General features: G+C 61.6%; 1 protein-coding gene across 2 annotated transcripts in view; it reads left to right on the forward strand.

Annotated features, from left to right (window-relative positions):
* The window catches only part of RASGRF1 (Ras protein specific guanine nucleotide releasing factor 1), a 98,424-nt gene extending 79,725 nt beyond the window's left edge, over nucleotides 1-18,699 (forward strand). For both annotated transcript variants that reach the window (XM_086711767.1, XM_086711766.1), the window contains exons 21-27: nucleotides 1,735-1,838; nucleotides 2,966-3,050; nucleotides 5,849-6,046; nucleotides 9,849-9,928; nucleotides 15,376-15,493; nucleotides 16,350-16,418; nucleotides 17,400-18,699. In XM_086711767.1, coding sequence (XP_086567893.1) covers nucleotides 1,735-1,838; nucleotides 2,966-3,050; nucleotides 5,849-6,046; nucleotides 9,849-9,928; nucleotides 15,376-15,493; nucleotides 16,350-16,418; nucleotides 17,400-17,492 — 747 coding nt within the window. In that variant the 3' untranslated portion in view covers nucleotides 17,493-18,699. The remainder of the gene's footprint in view (nucleotides 1-1,734; nucleotides 1,839-2,965; nucleotides 3,051-5,848; nucleotides 6,047-9,848; nucleotides 9,929-15,375; nucleotides 15,494-16,349; nucleotides 16,419-17,399) is intronic.
* Nucleotides 18,700-20,360: the final 1,661 nt, after the last annotated feature.

The following is a 20,360-nucleotide window of genomic DNA, read 5'->3' on the forward strand; positions in this document are numbered from 1 at the left end:
CTGGGAGACACTGGCTCCTTCCTGGCGCCTCTCTGCAGGGGCTAGACCACTCGTCCTGTTTCCCACCCGACCAGAATGTTTGCCTTCGGGAGCGGGAGAGCCCTTGTCCCCGGCGAGCAGCCTGCAGCTCTTGGGAACAGAGCACGGCTGAGCCGCCCTCAGCCCCGCCCTGACTTGTTCCCAGTGCCCTGAGAGCCTGTGGGGGCACAGCCTGTGTGGACGAGGCCCCCGTGGCCTCACCAGAGAGCCCAAGGACTTTTGCAGTGAAACTTCGACAGGCCCCGTGACAGGTGGAGGAAGGTGGAGGTCTGAGCTCTGGTTCAATGTCCCCTTCTTTCCTAAGTGACCAAGAGGGAGCAGGGTCCACTTGCTGAGCAAATCTTCTGGCCAAGTCTCTCTGCCCTTGGGCCGACCCCCACAGGCCTCTCCCCAGCCGAGGCCAGCCACTGGCCCTCAGCCCTGACAGATCAGCTATCCTGGGCCCTCGGAAGTGGGCTGGGCTGCCCACCTGCCTGCCGGGGGCTCCCCCCCATGAGGGTCCTTACCCCAAAACACCCCACCCTGGGTGGCATCTACGGCTGCTGTCCCCGAGTCCCCACCGCCTTCCTGAGGACTTGTCATCCCTGATGGTTTCATGTCCCCACACTCCTGCACACAGGCTTCTGGCCTGGGGTGACTGTGCCAGGGGGACGCGTGGCTACCCCAGCACGCACACGTGCACACGCACACACACGTGCACACGCAGACAAGAGAGTGAGTTCCTCTGCCTCCCTGCATTCTGTCTCTGCCTGGTCCTGTGTCTCTGGTCCTTCTGTCCCAGTGTCTGGCAAGGACCTGGCAGTATGACCCTCAGTGACGCTGCTCAGGGAGTGGGAAAGAGGGAGCGAGGGAGACCGTCTCGCAGGGATGGCTTCCCCCCTTGAAACGGGATGGACCCCGTGCCCTTGTGATGAGTGCAGCTCTGGGGGGCTCAGCCCAGCCCCGGGGGCCCCTGGGGAGAGTAGCTGGCCCCTTCGTCCCACGCGGCCTAGTTGGAGGTCGGGGTGATCCTTGTTGCTGGTTCTTCTGCCAGTGGACACAGGCCCCTCCCAAGGCCAGCAGACTCCCTCCCCTCCCTTCCACTGCCACCGTGCCCCCGGAGCCAGCACACCTTCCATGAGGCCTCCCCATGTCCACCTCTTATCAAATCCCTGCCACGGGGTCCTTGGACCCCTCACGAGTGTTTCCTGTGGCCAAGGGGCCCAGGTGGTGGCACCTGTGAGGGTAGTGTCCATGGAAGCCCCCAGAGACGTGAGAACCCCAAGACGAAGGCCAGACAGCCACCATCTGGGCCCAGGACAGGAACACCGCCCCAGGAGGCGGTCACACCTGTGAGCCCACACCTGCTAATGAGTTTTAAAAGGAACTTTACAGAGGCGGGTACGGGTCCAGACAGAATCTGAAGGAGGAGACGGGTCGCTGGGAGGTCACAGGCCCCAGGCCCAGCCAGTGACCCAGTCGTGATCCTCGGGAGCCTCTCTTGTGTCATTCATGCTCTGGGGCAAGGTGGACCCGTTGCAGGGGAAGCGGTGACTCAGGAGCACGGGTGCACACTCGGGGCACCGCAAGGTCCCGGCTCCCTTTGCCCTTTCCTCCTCTCCCTCCCTGCACACGCCAGCCACCCGCTCACCAGGGGTCACAGTGGGGAAGTGTCCAGAAATCGGGAAGGGCCTGACTCAGGACTTGCTCCCTCAGGCAGAAGGCGTGAAGGCAGAGCCCTTTGAAAACCACTCAGCCCTGGAGATCGCCGAGCAGCTGACCTTGCTGGACCACCTCGTCTTCAAGAAGATCCCTTACGAGTGAGTGGGTGCGGGTGCGGGCCCTCCCTCCTCCTCCCTGGGAGTCGGCTTTGGCTGTGCCCCGGGAACACGTGCAGGAGGCTCCCAGAGCCACGTGAATTCTCCGCAGGAGGAACAGAAATGTGTAAATGCGCGTGTCTGTCGGCAGGCACGAGGGAGGGTCCTCTTTGCCGGCCCCAAGGGCCCACCTGACTGTGAGCTGCACACGCACACACGTGCGTGCTTTTCCAGAAGCATCTCCAACTCCGCGTTCCTACTCTGCAGGTCTGGGAAAGGCGTATGTGTGTGCTCCCCCCCCCGGGAGCAGAGCGTGGGGACAGCCCGTGGTCTGGTGCACCTGCCCTGGTTCTGTTTTCACATTTACGTCTGAACTGGGGGCAAACCTCCTTGTGAGTCACTGTTGCCGTGAGTTCCTGCCAAGGGCCTGAGAAGAGCTTCTCGAGATTGGTGTCTCTGGGTCAGAGGCTTCTGGTCCCTGCTCTCCAGAAAGGCGGCCCCGCCTGAAACTCCCCAAGGCCCTCGCTCACGAGCATGGAGGGTGGAAACCCGCCTCTTCCCCCAGATGCGAAGCAGGTGTCACTCCCGACAGGCTCCCTGTGGGAGGAGAAGCAGATTTCTGAAACACAGCTCACTCCCCTCCTGCCCACGGCGCCCTGCCCGGGTCCCCCACGGTCACAGCCAAGCCCGGAGCTTCCCTGGGAGGCTCGGGCCGTGGGGGGTGGGGGGCCCGTGAGGTCGCCGTACTGGAACACACAGCCGGCTTGGCCTGCAGGCCCCTCTGTCCTTCCACTCGGCCCGTGTTGCGCCTCTGTCCCTGTCCTGCAGACAGCTTCTGCACAGGCACGCGGAGATACGAGTTCTCCGTCACAAGCAGGGTGCAGAGCGGACTCAGCCGTGACCGCGCACTCACTCCCACTTCTCGTGTCGGCCTCACGACAGCCCCGGGAACAAAATAGTCACTGATCCCATTTCACAGATGAGGGAACTGAGGCCGCGAGCCCAGGGTCCTGTCCTCTCCGGGGCTCTACAGAAAGTTACTCCCTGAGAAATTAGAGCCTCCAAAGGCAGAAAACGCAACGCCATCATCCGTGCAAACCTCACCCGCCGGGTGCCCTTCCTTCCCGCAGGGAGTTCTTCGGACAAGGCTGGATGAAGCTGGAGAAGAATGAGCGGACCCCTTATATCATGAGAACCACGAAGCATTTCAACGACGTGAGTACGGTGGAGGGGGGTGGGGGGGAGGCGGTGCCCTTCTGTCCCGGGCTTTCCTTCCACAGGCCCCTCAGGGTGCCAGGTGGAGGACAGGTTCCCCGCGAGGCTAGCGCCTGACCGTCTGCGGTTTGTGTGCACCGTGACCTCACGAGCCCTGAAGGATGGGGGCTGTTACCCCACGTTGGTCTAAGGAAAGCCGGGCTCTCAGGGCCCTAGCCCCGGGGGCTCCTGAGTCATGTCCGGGAGGCAAGGAAAAGTCCTCCCCCGGCACGAAGCCCGGCCCCAGCCCCTGGACCACAGGCCCTCGCGCCCAGCCTGGAAAGAGCCCCGAGGGCACCTGCGCTGGCCTCTAAGTTCCCCTGAGCTGAGTCATCCCCCCCAAGGGAAGGCCCTTGAGGAAGGAGCTGCACACTATTCCACTTGTCCTGACCTCCTGGCCAGGCTCCCTGGTCAACACCCACATCGGGGAGGGTCTGAGGCAGCGGGAGGAGAAGAGAGACACGGCCACACTGCAGCTTGGGGTCCGGACCCCCGTAGGGCACCCAGCAACAGACAGAACCCAGGCCACGTGTCCAGTTAGAGACAGTGCGCGAAGCCGGTGGGCAGGTCCTGGGAACGCGCAGCAGCCCCGGGCGGCAAAACCCGGTCCCCCGCCATCCCCCCGACTCCCGTGTGTGCCCAGGACTGAAGTGAGCCAAGGGCGGGGCATGAAACCGGTGTTTGCTGCCCGTGTGCGGCATGCCAGGCACTGTGCCCAGGGCTTTGCAAGCATGGTCTCATTTACCCCTGTTATTCCCACTTTGTGAATGGGGAAACTGAGGCCCAAGGGGGGTCAGTTTCATCCCCAACATCACACGGCAAGACAGCCTGCCTCCGAGGGCCGCCCTCATCACCACCTGGCGTCTGGCCTTCTCTCTTAGAATCCGCCCTGTCCCTCAGACACAGAATGTGCACCTCCGTGGTGGTGACCATCACGGCCCGTGGCTGTTTCTAGATCTCTCCCCGGCTGGGTCTGCAGCTTCCCATGCCGTTGTCTCACTGAGCGGCACTGACCAGGCTCTCCGGGATCAGGGCGAGGGCAGAGTGGGGGGGCACCCCTGCTGCCCACGGCCCCCGTGCGGCAGACTTGAGTGCAAACATCGATGGTGAATCTTGGTGTTGGTTCCGAAGAGAAAGCTTCTCATCTTTCCCCGTCGAGGATAATGTTTGTTTCTTTATCAAGTTAAAGAAATTCCTTTCTCTTCTTGTTTGCTGACGGTATTTGCCACAGATCGGTACTGAATGTTATCAAAATTGTGCGCATCTATTGAGATGGTCACGGCTTACCTCCTTTAAGCTGTTGATGTGGTGAACGACGGTTACAGATTTTTCTCTAATGTTCACCCTTCCTTTCGTTCCGGGGACAGACCTAACCTGGTCGTGGCACGGCAGACAGGTGGATGTGTGATTTGCCTTCTCGTGCATCTGCTTTTGGTATCAAGGTTATACTGGCTTCATAGAGTACGTTGTAAGATACTCCCTTTCTATTTTCTGGAAGGTTTCACAGAGATATTCCTTTAAAAAATTAGTATAACTTGGGGCACCTGGGCAGCTCAGTTGGTTAAGCGTCCGACTTCGGCTCAGGTCATGATCTCGGGGTTCATGAGTTTGAGCCCCGCGTCGGGCTCTGTGCTGACAGCTCAGAGCCTGGAACCTGCTTCGGATTCTGTGTCTCCCTCTCTCTCTGCCCCTCCCCCGCTCTCTCTTTCTATCTCTATCCCTCTCTCTTTCTCTTTCTCTCTCAAAATGAGTAAATTTTAGAATTGTTTTCAAAAGCTACAACATATGTACTATTTCATGTTTTCGTTCCTCCCTAATTCTCTTCAGTGGTTTTGCATTCTTAAATAGTTTTACAAGCCATCCTTTGGACATACATCCTTCAGAAATTATGTTTGAGAAGATATCTTGGCAGTAAAGGCCTACAGTTTTCATTCACCTGCACATGTCCTTTTCTTAATTGTTTATAACAAGTAGTCTTCTTTTTTACTTTTTTTTTAATAATTATAAATTCATAGGAGGTTTCAGAGAAAAGCACAGGGTGAGTCAGCCGCTGCCCCAGCTCTGTGTGTTTCTTGCTCCCTGACTCCCCAGGTCCCGCCCACATCTGATTTGTACGTGTGTGTGTGTGTGTGTGTGTGTGTGTGTGTTCACTGAGGGCAGGGGGACCTCTGCCACTTTATATGTGAGCCCAGTGATGACACAAGGTATGGGTCCCCTCCAAGCCCCAGCTGTGTGGGGGAGATGGTCTCGGAGCTGGGCTCCTCCTGATTCTTCCAGGCGAACCGTGGGATCAGTTTGTCAAGCCCTCAAGAGAGCTCTCATTGTGTTTTATTGAGTCACGTTGAAGTCACGTATTAGTTTAGAAAAATGGCATATTTATATTCTCCTTTGGGAATTGGATCTTGTTCTTCGTAATCCAAACCTTTTATAACCTTTTGTCAATTGTTTTCATGCAGCGTCTTCGGAAATCCTCAGATATTTAAGTTCTTAGGTAGTTTACACATTCCCATTGGAATTTTGAGAATATTTTCCATGGTGTTTTCTAGTTGGTATTGCCAGTGTATAGGAAAACTCGTTATTACGTGTCGAATGTTTAACCAGCCACCCTCATGAGCTCTATTAGTCGTCCTGGTAGTTTTCCAGTGTATCCTTTTGCGATTTTCAAACGGGCAGTCATATCATCTGCAAGCAATGGTGATTTATCATCTCTGCAATACTTAGCCTCTTATTTTTTCTTGTCTCATTGCATGGGCTTAAAGATCAGTAACTTGATTGCTTCAGAGATCATCCGCAACGAGGACATCAATGCGAGAGTGAGCGCCATCGAGAAGTGGGTGGCCGTGGCCGACATATGCCGCTGTCTGCACAACTACAACGCCGTCCTGGAGATCACCTCGTCCATGAACCGCAGCGCAATATTCCGGCTGAAAAAGACGTGGCTCAAAGTCTCCAAGCAGGTGCGGCGGGAAGCCGGCGCCATCGCCTGCCTGGGGCCGGGCTGGGGCCGGGGCGCCAGAGTGCTGGCCTCCGGACATCCAGAGGTGGGCAGAGGACAGGGTGGAGGCCAGCGCTTCCTTGTAAGCCCTCTTCCGGGAGAACCTCTTCTCCTGTATCACCTGAGACCAGGTATCAGGCCCGCATATGTGGTGCTGGGACCCATGAGACTTTAATTCCCACTTGAGAATTAATACTCCAAAGACGAAGGTGGAAGAGTGATCACTGGTCCCGATACTCTTGTCCTTGGGTTGGGACAGAAGGGTGGATGCCACTCTGGATCTGCAGGGTCGCCGGGACGGGGCCGGACGAACTTGTAGATCCCTTCCCAGGTCTCTGATTTCTCTGGCCCTTCTGGCCGCCAGGGAGTCCGCTGGTCCCTGTTACCCATGGGTAGTTGGTGACCTTAAATGGGGGCTTGATCTTTATTCACTCAGAACATGATTCTTCCCTGGGAATGAAGTTCCCTACACTGAGGTCACGAGGAGGTCACCGAGGCCCTAAGAGGAGGGTCAGTGGGGCACTTGGGCCGCCTCCTTGGTGCACATGGTGTATGCCCGGACCCCAGCCTGCACGTGTGCAGGAGGCTGGATGGGTGCCACCGAGGGCAGGGTAAGCCTCTAAAGATACCAGTGACTTGGCCACAGCATCTGGTCCTACGACTGGGTGGGCTGTGTGGGGCCCAGGGTCTCCAGGGCACCTGTCTCCTCTGGATTTACATACGGTGCCCGCCTCGCTGTCCTCTTTATTGCCTGCCCCCTTACCATCCTCACACCAACGACAGGTCATGATTCCGCCCCCACGAGCAGGCATCAGGTCCATACATCCCTCCTCCCTAGAAAAGCAGCCAAACTCAGGAAGCCCTGGGATGCTGCCCTCCCTGCAGTGTGGTCACTCTGGCCCCAGATGACGGCATGACTGCAGGGTGCCTCCTGCCCCCCGTGACGCCAGGCTTCTTGCCTCCTAACACACAGAGATGCCAGGGCTGGGACAGGGGCAGCGGAAGGTGCCAGCTTGCTAGTGGGCTCCTGGAAAGAACAGAGCCTGGACGCACGGGGACTGAGGCCACAGGCACATCTGGCCGCTCATGGCCACAGTGCTGTGAATTCCTGAGCGGGCCGCTGCAGAACCCCCAACTCATCCGAGCCGACTCGGCCTGTCAGGGAGCAGACTGGTCTGTCGGCGGGTCTGATGGCCATTCCAGGCCCGTGTCTTTCTTCTGCCCTGGGGCTGTCAGAACGGTGCTGTCTTCTCCGGAGGCTCCCACCACAGTGGGGGCTCTGTAACTCTTGGCCTCATTCTTCAGCATCACCCTTATTGTAGAGTTGGGAGGGAACCGCCTTAACCATCCCGAAGTCTCCCGCTCTCTCAAGAGGGTGCACAGGGAGGGCAGTTAGAGATCGAGACTAACGGCCAGGCCTGCGTTCTCGGATGTCATTCAGGACCCGGGCATCGGCGATGCCTCGGAAAGCACATCGGGCCCACACGCCCTGTGGCGGCCTCGCCCAGCCCTCAGCTTGCACGTCTGCGCGGCGCCTGGCCCGCACCGGCCCGGGAAGGATTGCTGCGTCTCTGCAGGTATCCCGTGGATACTTGTGACCCCCCCACCCCAGGCCCCTGGAACGGCCACGTGTCTTAGAGGCGTGAGGTGCAGCCCCAACAGATAGTTGTTATCATTTGCTCGAATGTGCCCGAAGCAGAAAAGCATTCTGTCCAGTCCAGGCCAGCCCTTGGCTGGAGCCGAGCAGTCAGGCTCAGTCAGGGACTTCTGGCTCCGTTTCCCTGTTCTCCCCTTCCCTCCCCCAGCCTCTCTGAAAGGGTGTCCCCCTCCAGGAGAGGACGGATGGCACCCCTCCATGGGGCGGCGCAGGTGACTGCCGGATCTGCGTGTCTCCTCTCTGGAGGACAGTTGAGTCTCAGTAGGGACAGAAATCTCTCCTCGGCTGACAGTACTCTGGGGCTCCTCTGGGAGGGAGCAGCCTTGGCCGTCAGGAAGCATTCTGTTTGGTGAAGAGGGAAGATGGGATCTTCCTTCAGGAGGTTCTGTGACCACCTTCCTTCTCAACACAACAAGGCCGGCCCCTTGCTCGGTCTCTGGTTTCAGTGACATGTTCCAAGGGCTCCCTTGTTTCCACCCTCCCGGCAGAGATGCCCAGAATCCCAGGGGCCTGGGTCCCATTGAGCACCAAAGGGCGGAAACTCCTGGCCCGGCCGCTTCAAGCTGGAACTCACTTTGTAAGCGGCGGCGGCGGGAATATCCAGGGGCCTCCCAGGCTGCAAAGCTCCTTCCTGGACAGAAGGACACCCCAGAGGAGCACAGATGTGGAAGGAGTCTAAGCGTGCCCATCTCAGAGCCACAGATCGGTCCCAAGTGTCTACCCAGCCCCCCACACACATCAGAATATCCCCCATGTATCCTCAGGACTGCTAGCATGGTGATACTTCATCCGGAGCTAAGTGGCCAGCGGGGCCTACCCTCCCATTTTCCAGATGTGAAAGTGGAGGCCAGCCATGGAACAGGAGTGGTGTGTGTGGGCTTGCGGAGGGTGTGTGCAGAGCTGCTGAGGCCCCAGGGCCAGGACACTGGGCCCCCACATCTGGTCTCCGGCTGCCTCGGGGCCATTCCTCTGCAGGCGAGTGGGGAGGAGGAGGGGGCGGGCCCAGCTCTGGAGAGAGAAGTCTAGAAAGTACGGGAGAAGCGGAGGCCCGGGGCCGCGGTTGGCGTCGGCACCAGGCTGCGGGCCGGTACCTGAGGGCGGCTGCGTCAGGGGCACAGAATCACGGCCCGTGGCTGTGTCTCCGCCACCAGGTCCCCACGCATTTCTGCTTTGAGCAGGGCTGGTCAGGACCAGGTGACGGCCCCCCATCCAGGAGGAAGCAGACTGGATGGGCCCCTCGAGGACCGCACCCCGGTCTCTTCTCCCATCTGAATCAAGTCTCAGTGTCGCTTTCTGCAGGCAGATTTCTCAGGAACATCTGGCCCAAAGCTGAGGGGTGTGCTCGGCCCGTGTGACCAGCGTCCCCTCCAGGCCACATGTGCACAGCTGGCCCCCAGCGCCCGTTCTCCGCCACGGCCTGGATTTTGAGGGCAGGAGCTGGAGAGGTGGGGTCACTAAGCCCCGTCGCTGTTGCATAAGGGAGGGACCCGGGGACTGCCAAGGCCAAGGGGCCCCCAGCCGGCAGGGAAAGGACCGCAAAGCCAGACCCTGGGCAGCCTCCGTGGCTCCCGTCTGCCCCCTGCAGACAAACGGGACCCTCAGCTGGGGGCTCAGTCTTCCCCATCACGGTCTTTTCTTCTAGGTGATCAGTTCACCTGCCATCTTTTCTCCTGATTCTTACGTTAGTGCGGCCTCCTGAGATACACAGGTGTGGTTCTGGGCCCGCACCCTTGGCCGCATCCCTGGGGTTCAGGGTGCAGGAAAGGCCACGGAAGTGAAGCCATGGCCATGGCCACGCTCTGCTCCGGAGGCCCCCTTGCAGTTACCCGGTCCCACCCCCACCCTGGTGTCCGGGTGTCCGTGTTTGCAGGGGTGAGACCGGCACTCAGATCCCCCGCATCGCCACCCCCGTGCTTCTGAAGGGTGAGAGGACAAGGGTCCGTGGCTGACTCTTCAGGAGTTGGGGGGGCGGTCCCCGGAAACGCCCTGCCCTGCGAGGAGGCAGAGCAGGGGCGGCCCCGGAGCCCGAGGGCGGCCCGTGGACCGTGGGCCGGTGCCTCGGGCCCCTGCGAGCCGCGCGTTAGTAAATGCTTCTGATTCTTTCTAGACAAAAGCTTTGATTGACAAGCTCCAAAAGCTTGTGTCATCAGAGGGCAGATTTAAGAATCTCAGAGAAGCTCTGAAAAAGTAAGTGTGTGCCATTTTGTCACCGTTATTTTTCAAATCGTAGAACCGCATTGCGGAGGCCTCCACGCGCCCCGTCTGGCTGGAGCAGGAGGTCCATGTGTCTGTCTGTCCGTCCGTCTACCCACGCGGCCCCTGGGCTCCCCAGACCTCTAGGGTGGGTCGGCTCTGTCCTCCACTGTCTGCTAAAGCCATCCCAGTCTCCGCGGCAGTTCCCGGCGAGGGGAGGGGCAGCACACCCGAGTCCCAGCACGCGGGACGGCCGTGGCCCCAGACGCCTCGACGCTGACGCACACACATCCCCACAGTTCAGTGTTTCTGACATCAGAGAAGGTCGTGAGGTCAAGGTGTTTACTTAACGGGATCGCGTTTTCTCATTTTTGTTGAGAATTAGTCATGGGAACAGGTACGGTTTGCACAAACGGCATCTGGCAATCGGAGAACACAGATTTGCCGATGTCGCACCTGACCGCTGGCAAGGCGGGCAGGTCGTCACTAGAGCAGGACCACGCCACGCTGAGGGCCGTCTCGTGCCACGTGGGCTGTTCAGCGGCAGCCCCGGCCCCTGCCCACCAGATGCCAGTGCCTTCCCCAAGTCGTGACGACCAGAGATGCCCCCAGACGTTGCCAAGCCCCCGGGAGAGGCAGTCGCCCCGAGGAGGCCCACCACCGTGAGGCGGGTCCTCCCGTCCCGTTCCTCCACACAAGGACACTGAGGCGCTAGTGGCCGTCGCAGAGCCGTGTGGCCGCGGTGACAGAGCCAGACCCTGGCCCAGGCGGCCTGCAAGGCCAGCGCTCTGCGGTTCGCCCGAGGGTCCAGGCCCTCCCAGCGCGTCGGCCTCAGCCCCTTGGGGCGCACGGTGGCCACAGGGGGCTCTGGGGTCACCCCCGCTCGCTCGCTCGCTGTGTGCCCGCGGCCTCTGCGTGACTCCCTGCCATCCTTGGCGAGACCCCGGGGCCGCCCCCAGTCCCGGCTCCCTGCAGAACGCCTCTCCCGCCTGCTGTGCGGAATCACGCGGCCACTGCCCCTGGGGCCCGGGGACCGCGTCCAGCCCTTGGCACACCCGCGCCCCGCCCGTGTGCCCTCATTCCCTCCCGCCGCACGTGGGCCGTCCTCCGCCACCTCCGTGTGCCATTGCTGCGTTCATCTCCACCGTGTTCGTCCTCGGACAGATGCCCCGCCATCTGTGCCGTCTCTGTCACGCCTGGGCCCCCCGGAGCCCGTGGGCTGTGCTTGTGGAGGCCGCCTCACCGCGCATTCACCCACCTGTCTGTCTGCCGGGCGCCCTTCCATCCGCCTCCCGCCCATGGCTTCCTTGTCTGCCGTCGCCTCCGTGGCCTGGGTCTGTCTCGGTAACCGCCCCCCCCCCTCGTCTTCCCTCTTTCCCGGGGGCTCCGGTCAGCGTGTCCCAGACGCCTCTGCTCCGGGCTGCAAGGGGGTGGGGGACCTCGGGCATTCAGGAGCTGAGACCTTTATGCAAACCGGGTGCTCGCTTTATGCACACGGAGGCCACGCCCTGGAGGGGAAGGAGAGACGGGGGACGTGGGGCGAATGTGTCCTGCACCCCCTTCTCCAGAGGCACCGTAGAGCTGTGCTGTGTGAACCCCGGGGTCCTGTCTCAGCAGGGGGGGGACGGTGGTCACAGGAAGGAAGGGAGAGGTCAGTCTTGAGCACAGCCGGTGGCCTGCCCGGACGGGGCCTCCTGTGTAGCCCGTCACCGAAAAGGTTTCGTGACCGCACGCAGGCTAGTGAATGGCCTTTCCCGGCCGAGACTTCACCCCTACGTCCTACTCCCCTCCCCTCAGCCACACTCTTAATCCCCCCGGGGCCCACCGACAGCGTGTGCCCTGTGCACCCCCAGTCCCCTGCCCAGGGCCCCCGAGCGTGCCCCCGTCTGCCCTCCTCCTTCCCCGAGCCCAGAGACCACCCTTCCGGTTCCGTGCAGCAAAACGTGGCCAGGAAGTCAAGTCCTCAGTAGCATTTGGTCACCAGCCCCGCTGGGGTCAATTCTGGGATTGCCCACCCGCCTGATCTGAACCCAGCACATGTTGGCAAATCTGCACTCGGGCTCTGCCTCGATGGGAAGCCCTCGTTTGGAAGAACGCGGGGCCACGCTCCCCGCGGGCTGTGGCCGCCCTGAGCAGAGGGCTGTGGGGGACCCAGGCGGCTTGCTGACCACCAGCCCGTCGCCACCCGCCCTTCACAGGGGACAAAACCCATCCGTGTGGATGCGAGGGGCCCAGGGGTGCCACCAGGCCACACACTCATTTCCACCTGTATTTTCTGCTCCTGACCACACAGCAGAGCCTAGTCTCCGGCCGAGACCACAGAGCAGTGGGTGCCCTGGTGGCAAAACGAAAGTGGACTGCGACCCCCACCCCCACTCCTGGCCCCACTGCAATTTTTCCCCCAAAATCTGAGCACCTTATTTCTCGCACCGCATGCCAAAACTGGGGACCCTGAGCCCGGGGGCTCCAGCCCACGTGGCCCAGCCCGAGTGCCCCTCACACCCTCTTGGGAGGGAGAGGAGATCCCTCAGCAGGGGCAGCGAGGCGTGAGAGAGAGAAGGCCACTCCCCAGGCTGGGGCAGGGCGGAGGAGGAAGGGCTGACCCCTTGGTGGCCAGCCCGTCAGGCAGCCACACGGAGCTTTCAGCCGCTGGGGCCACGTGATCTCCCCTCCCACATGACGTCATCAAGAATTTCTTGGAAGATGGCGGGGGACCCCAGACAATCCCAGGCGAGGCCTAGATGCCAGTGTCACCAGGAGGCGGCTTCCTGCATCCAGGCGCTGCCTGGAAAACCAGAGGCCGTGCTTAGAATGGAAAGCGGGGCGCTTTTGTCTCTTCCCTAAAACAGCAGGTTACAGGCGGGCGAGGGGTCTGTGAGGAGAGGAAGCCGCCCCGCATCCGCCCGGAGCCAGGGCAAGTCCGGACCCGCCCGAGGGAGATGAAAATGCCCACACGGGGAGTTCAGAGCCGGCCAGGGGTCACAGGGGCGTGGCCTACAAGGAGCCCTCCGCGTGCATCCCTTTCGTTCAGGCGCTCCCGCCGGGTCCCCACACGGTGGCAGCCTTCGGGGACCCTCCACAGCCCCGTGCTCCCCACGCCTGCCCCCAGCGCCACGTCGGCAGCCCCACACGCTGACCAGCACGGCTCTGGGTCCGGGCCGGCTGTTTGGTTACACGGATGGACTTGCCGTGTGCACGCGCGTGCACACGTGACTGGACTAACCGTGTGTGCGCTTCCCTGGGCCCCTCCTTCCAGGCGCCTCACCCGGAAGGCGGTGACCAGGGACAGAGCGGTAATGGGGGCCGTGACTCCACGTGCCCACCCGCCACCGTCCTACAGCGGGCTCCTGAGCCCGGTAAACGCATCAGGGGAATACACGTCCACAATCAGAGGACCCCCTGACTTCCCACCGCTCTGGGCAGTCGGAGACCCTGTACGGCCTTCGGGAGCACTCTGCGCGTTCCTTCCCTGCGGCCCCGGTCCCCCCTCCCCTCCCCCCAAGATGGGGGGTCCTTCCGGCCCTCTGCGTTCCTAGTCACCGTCAACAGCAGAAATAGCGGGCGAGCTGGGAAGCCCCTCTCAGAAGCCGCTGGCCAGCGAACCCCCCTCCCCCCCCCACCCAGTGCTGGCTACAGAGTTGCTTCTCCGTCTCCCGACTAAGTCCCACCTGCCGCCCAGACTTGGAGGATGATGGGCGGGGTCGGAGAGCCTGCCTGACCTGTGACAGTCACAGACCGTGTGGTCCCGCAGGACCCGTGAGTCTTGTTTGTTTGTTTTTTTAAATCACAACCCAGTAAGAACACTTTTTTTTCCCCACAAATACATACACGCAAACAGCAACAAAAGTTTCACGAAACAACGTGTGCTTTTGGCCCGTGCAACCAACTCAGATATTTTCTTTTATCCTACTTCTGGGTTGTTGTTGTTGTTGTTTTCGTTCTTTAAAAAGCTGATCAACGCTTAACGTATTTCCACCACCCAAGAAAGAGTCAAGACCCACAGGTCAGAAGACAACTCTGGCCACGGTCTCCCTCACCCCCAGGGCCCACCTCCTTCCCGGCTTTGCTGCCCGTGTGCCGGCGGGATCCGCTCTCCGTAGCTTCCTTATAATTAACTCACGTTTTCCCCGAGGTAAATTGAAGTAGGAAGGAAAAGCGTGTCAGAACAGTAAACGGGGAACCACGAGTACAAGGTCGCCACGATAAACAGACCCGGTGAAAACAAAGCGGTTTCTCGCTTCTAGCAGGGATCCTGGTGTTTGCCAACACCCGTCCTGAGACCTGTTGCCGTTTGTCCAAAAAAGAAAGCAACAGGGAAGGACAGTGGCCAGTGTCAGAAGGCGTCAGGGCCGTACGATCGCCGGACGAAAACCGGATGTGTTTTTCCCCGCGTGCATCCATGCCGCTTCATGTAGCGTGGGCGCATCACCTAACCTGACCTCCTAGACCTGTCTGGGCAATCAGCCCCGTCGTGTGAGGGCGGCCTTGGCCCTCGGGTCAAGGGGCACACGCCTAGCGGGCGAGGGGCAGAGGCTGGGTTTCTGTTCTTGCCCCACCGACCTCCCTGCCTCCCCTTCTTCCAGAGTGGAGGGTTGCCGCGTGGCCTCAAGGAGACAAGGTCAGAGGTCGAGGAGCGGGGTCACCTGCCCCCGCAAGTGCGTGCGGCCAGAATGGCCGTGTCTGCGTGCTGCGCTGCGCTGAGAGGAGGCTGCGGGGCACCATCAGGGGTCCCCTGAGGGCACGACCCGGAGCTCTGCCAGAGCACGGTGGCTGCCGGACCCACACAAAATCGGCCCCTTTCTGGGGCCCCTCCCAGAGGCTCCAGGGCGATACCCTGTGATGAAGATGTAACAGCAGCCCCCCAAGTCGGAGCGGCGTGGTCTACCACTGCTGGGTCCTGTCTCCCAAAACGCTCCCTCCCCAAGACGTCACTTGTTAGGGACGCTGTCCCCCAGCCCCCTGCTTAGAAGCCACTTGTAGGAGGGGACCTCAAGGGCCAGGGTTTCCTGCTCCGGGACCCCAGTGCTCAGGTGGGCAGGAGATCCCGTGGGGCAAGCGGCCGGTCGAGGCAGAGGAGGAGTGTCAAGGAGCAGAACGACACCGGGGGGCTGGGTAGCATGGCTGGCAGAATGGGGTGGGGGCTGGCAGGTCCCCTGGGGGGTGGGTCCAGAGCAGGGCTGGGTGGAGAGTTTCACGGGGGAGTCAGGCGAGGGGGCTGGGAGGGGGCCGGCCGTGGAGCCCAAAGCCTGCATCCGGGACGGAGAGCGGACGGGTGGGGGAGGGCTTTCTGTCCCGCTGGTCCGTGGCCCGTGCCCCAGAGGACCGACCCTGAGGCGGCTGGCAACCCCAGGCCTCCAGCACGTGCATGCAGGGTGTTCTGGTTCCGTAGACGCTCGTGTTTTCAAATGAAAAACGTTTGTCTCATGCCGTTTGCTTCGAAGTTGTGACCCGCCCTGTGTCCCTTACCTGGGGATGTACCTCACCGACCTGGCCTTTATCGAAGAGGGGACACCCAATTACACGGAGGACGGCCTGGTCAACTTCTCCAAGATGAGGATGGTACGTGTCCCGGGGCAGGGCCGGGGGGCGTCAAAACCCGGGGCCGAGTCCCGGGACCGCCTGGCCTGCGATCGAGCACGCGCACCCGGCAGCCTGGAGCCGGCTTCTCCGACGAGAGCCGCCGCGGGTCCCCGAGAGGCAGAGAGGCAGACAGCATCAGCGGGCCCCCAGCCAGCCTCACCGCGCTCCCTCGGACGGAGCCCGCTGAGGGGTCGCCCCCGCTCACAGAGGAGCAGCCTGGGGCTCGCGGGGCTCCGTGGCCCACCCGAGGTCACCCCGCGGGGGAGGGGCAGAGCTGGCCACGTGAAGCCAGTGGCAGACGGAATCCATAGGCAGCCCCCCCCGAGTGGAAGGAGAGAGCCGGGCCGGTGTCGTGGTTCCCCCGCCCTTTCTCACGACACCCTCGCATGGGTTCTGTGTGATGCGGTTTCCAGTCAACACGGGGCTCCCTAGGAGGGCTTCTCTGTCACCCGCAAGCCAGAAGCACCGTCCTGGTGACAGGACGGGGCCCCGGCACCCACGCACAGTGGGCACGCAGAACGTGGCAGGTGCCCGGCTTTTGCTGAGACGTGGGCACCGTTTTGGGATGTTGGACAGCCTGCCCTCTCCGACCGAATGATGCTTTTTCTGTCACGTAATCGACCTGTAGACTTTTTACTAGTGTCCCCCTGGACACAGATCGCTGGGGCGAAGGAGGCCACGTGCCTCCGTGGGGGCTCTCAGGAGGCGGTGTGTGTGTGAGCTAAGAGACCGACTTCGGGTTCGGCTGTCGGTGCCCCGTCCGTGCCGTGGAGCGGAGGGGCTGGGGGAGCCCGCGAGAGCGAACTGTCTTCTTAAACTGTCCTCGTCCTCGCAGATATCTCACATCATCCGAGAGATTCGCCAGTTCCAGCAAACTGCCTATAAGATAGAACACCAGGTGAAGGTAAGCCGGAGGCACTTTCCCCGTCACCCAGGCTGTCACGCGGGCACGCACTCCGTCCGTCAGTCCCCCTCCCTGCACGCCCAGCCCCTCTCATCCCCTGACCCCCCGGGGCCCCGCTCAAACGCCAGCTTTTCCAAGAAGCCTTCCCTCTGCCCCGACCAGCGGTGAGTTCTCCCCGCTCCACGGCTGGGGCTAACCTTGCTGCTCCCGTCTGATTTTCACCTGCCCTGGGACGGCTGGAGGTCACGTCTGGGCCCCCTCCCAGCCAAGAGAGGCAGCGTTTACAACATCTTTTTGGAAAGTGACGCCCCCTAGTTACAAAGTTCAGAGCTGGGAAGGGCGCACGGTGGAAAGTCCCCCGGCCGAGTGCAGCCGTTTGTGGTGTGGTTTTCCTTCTGCCCTGGGTTTCGGAGCAAAGTAATAATAATAATAATAATGAAGCTTTGGTTCCAAGCAAGCGACAACTGAAAGAGCCTTGAGGAGAACTTGGCGAAGCGGGGCTGCCCGTGCGGCTTGGGCGCTGCCCCTCGAAGCACCTTTACTTGTAGGAATCCAGCAGGTGACGCGGGAGGGCGGACAGAAGGGTGATTCTGTCCAGTCCGCGATCTCGCCCCGGAGCGAGCCGTGCGAGGCCGGAAGCGCGGCCTCGGTTTCCCCTTTCTCCTCTCGGGGTGAATGTCGCTCAGCCTGATGCGTATTCGGCATAAACGCTGAAAGAACACGTGACCCACTCGCCACCTAGGTTCTACGACTGACATCTTAGGGGGATTTTTCCAAAGTACGAGCCCAAAATGCTTCACCTAGAGTTCAGCCAAGGGTGACGTTGGCCACACATGACTTCATATCCCCGTCAGGCGGCAGTCAGTAATAATAGCCGGCCCACGTGAAGACGGAGCGCTGGCTCAGACGCGTTCGCCCCACCCCCGCGGGGGCCCCGTGTCCCCACCGCCTGCCACTTGCCCCGCGCCTTCCTCTCGCCAGGTGACCCAGTACCTGCTGGACCAGTCCTTCGTCATGGACGAGGAGAGCCTCTATGAGTCTTCCCTGCGAATGGAGCCCAAACTCCCCACCTGAAGCCGGCCCGGCCCGGCCCCGGCGCCCCACGGACACACGCGGTGTGATGTGTACATAATTGTCTGGTTCCTGGATTCTCCTCTCTAGTATGTGCTTCTCCGAGAATACAGATCCGTTCTCGTTCTTAGATCCCCGTAGAACCGGAACAGGAGCCTCCGCTCCGTGTGAGACTTCGCCCCCCACCCAGCCCCCGCCCCCCGCAGCACCTGTTTCTTTCCAGCCGCGTCCGTAGCCTTCCCAGCCCCCCACTCTCTCGGACGGGGAGACGGAGCCCGTGCAGACGCCAGCCTGGGCGCCACCCCGCTTCTGTCCTTCCGCGGCCCAGGCCTCCCCCCCACCCACCGGGCTGAGGCGGCCCCCCCCCCCGGGCGCCCTCCCAGCATGTTCCATGTAGTCGTCGTAACGGGGGGGTGGGGGGGTGGGGGGAGGCGGGCGGGGACCGCACCCTGAAGTCCAGTCATCCACGGATCTTCCCGCTGACGGCGATGCCAGTTTCCAAAGCAGCTTTTTCAGCCAAAATCACAGGGGTCAGAACTCTCCGTCTCCCGGTAACCTGGACGGAGGGGGTCCTCTCCGCTGAGAACCACGCCCCGCGACACCAGCGCACCACCCTGTGCAGGCCCCACGTGCTCGCTGCTCTGGGAACCACACCAGGGTCTCCGTGAACCCGGACGAGGCCCCGGAGCGTCCCCAGGGCAACCGAGTCACGACACAGAGTCGCATCGACTTCTGCCGGCCGCTGCCCGGCATCCGCCGCAAGTCGGGGACCCAGAGAATGTCACTCGTCTCGTAGCCGCCTAACGGTCACCGCCAGCTTACGTTGAGATGCTCCGAGTCTGTTCGCTTTGTGAAAATAGTGCCACGCCGTAGAGCTAGGAAATCAGTGAGTGTCTGTGTTGCACACACCGCAGTCCCGTCCGAGCGCCTTCCAGCAGGAGTCCGGCAGCGCCCGTTCCGCGAATACCCCCACGTGCTGTGACGCCGTGCGGTGGGGAGAGCACAGTCAGCTCCGCGCGGCTGGCATGCCCCAGGACGGCACGCAGGCTGCTCCTGCTGTAAGCAATACCTTAGTGGTATGAGAATTCTATTCCTAGTCCTAAAATATTTCCACTTACAGCTTGTTTGGAAAAGAGAAATTTCCATTTTTGTAAAAATATATGTTTCCTGATTACCTCTTGCTAATAAATTTCTTCTATCTCAGGGTGAACAGTGAGTCTCGACGGGTTTCATTCGTGCACTCAAGGGGAATCTGAGGAGCGCTCGGTCCTCACTGGAGCCCGGGCAGGGACCGGAGGGACAGGGACACAAGCCCTGCCCTCGGGGACACGCGGTCTGCAGTCCAGTTATCCGCCGCCCTGGAACAATCGCGCCGAAACTTAATGGCTTGAAACAGTTTCTGTTACATTTCAGAGTCTGGGGGGCCGACGGGGTCCAGCTGGAGTCTCTCTCGTGAGGTCACGGTCACGGCAGCTGGGGCTGGGGGGGGGTCATCTGAAGGCTCGACTGGACGCGGGGTCCGGGACGGTGCTCTCCGTGGCGGGAAGGTGGTGCTGGCTGGGGGCCGAGCTGGGCTGTACCCCTGCGCCCGCCACCCACACCGGGCCTCTGCGTGTGGCTGGGTTCCTCCCGGTCCCAGAGCCACCTTCCAGGAGGCTGGGAAAAAGCTGAAGGGCTACTTGCGACCCAGCCTCAGAGCTCCCGCAGTGTTCTATTGATCCCACGCGTCCCCAAGGCCCGCTGGGTCACCAGGGGATCGAGCTGCGGGAGCAGAGGATTTGCAGCTTCTTAAGTCACTAGAGAGACAGGCCACTTGAGCCATCACAGGAGGGGACAGGAAGGGCCTCGGCCTCGGGGATAGCAGAGGAGAGGACGTGGGGGAGGGTTCAGAGAAGCCCCGCAGAGATGGAGGGGGCGGCGAGCAGGGGCGACCCGCCAGGCAGGCCGGGAGGGAGCGCACCCCAGGCAGGGAGGTTATCGAACGCCCAGAAGCGTGAGCCCGTGTCCTCGTCCGGGCAGCGGCTGGCATGAGGGGCAGCACAGAGGTGGAGCTGATGCGGAGGAAAGCAGAGGGTGGGAAGCCGGGAGAAAAGAATTCCCGGAGGGGAGGGCAGCTCCGGGTGGGGCCAGTTGAGGCCTAGGACCTGCCCTGTGGCTGGGACATGACCCCGCCCCCCCACCAGCGCCTCCAAGGGCGACAGGAAGGTGAGAGGGAGTGCACCCCGCCCCGGGTCCACCCCCGATGCCTCCTCACGGTCACTCGTGGAACCTGGGCTCAGAACGCTGCCCTCAGGTACAGGCATGGAGCCTGAGGTAAGGCGGGACCCACTTCCGGAACCTCCCAGGGCCATGGCCTCTGGGACCTGCTCTCCAGGTCCCCCAGACCCTTTTTATCCCACTAATACTGTGACCCAGGCAGGGGCACCTCTACAGGGACAGGGCCTGGTTTGGACAGCCAGCTTCACCACTCGCCTGCAGGGGGCCCAGCAAGTGACTGAACCACAGGGGTGGGGATACTTCATCACAGAATAGAATTAAATGAGCTAATACAGCTAAAGCGCTCGGCACGGAAGCAACGGCTGATGGTGGGGGCAGCACATGACGGGGTCCCAGAAAGATCTCTCGTGGTAAGCCATGGCAGCAGCTGTTACCGTCTGGTGTAAAGGCCGAGCTGGGGCTCCGCGGGCCCGGCCCACCAGCCCAAGGCCCCGAGGCCCAGGCGTGTGCTGAATGCTGTCCCCTCCTCTGAGGTCCTGGAGGGAAGGAGGAGACCACAACTGGGTGTCCGCGTCCTTCAGGATGGGGACCCCCGCGCCCTTTTCCCCACCGCGAGCAGACCCCGAGGCGGCAGGTGCACCAGACCGGAGCTCA

The sequence above is a fragment of the Puma concolor genome, chromosome B3 (genome assembly GCF_028749965.1).
Source record: "Puma concolor isolate L17-30 chromosome B3, mPumCon1.1.hap2, whole genome shotgun sequence".
NCBI classification, from domain to species: Eukaryota; Metazoa; Chordata; class Mammalia; order Carnivora; family Felidae; genus Puma; species Puma concolor.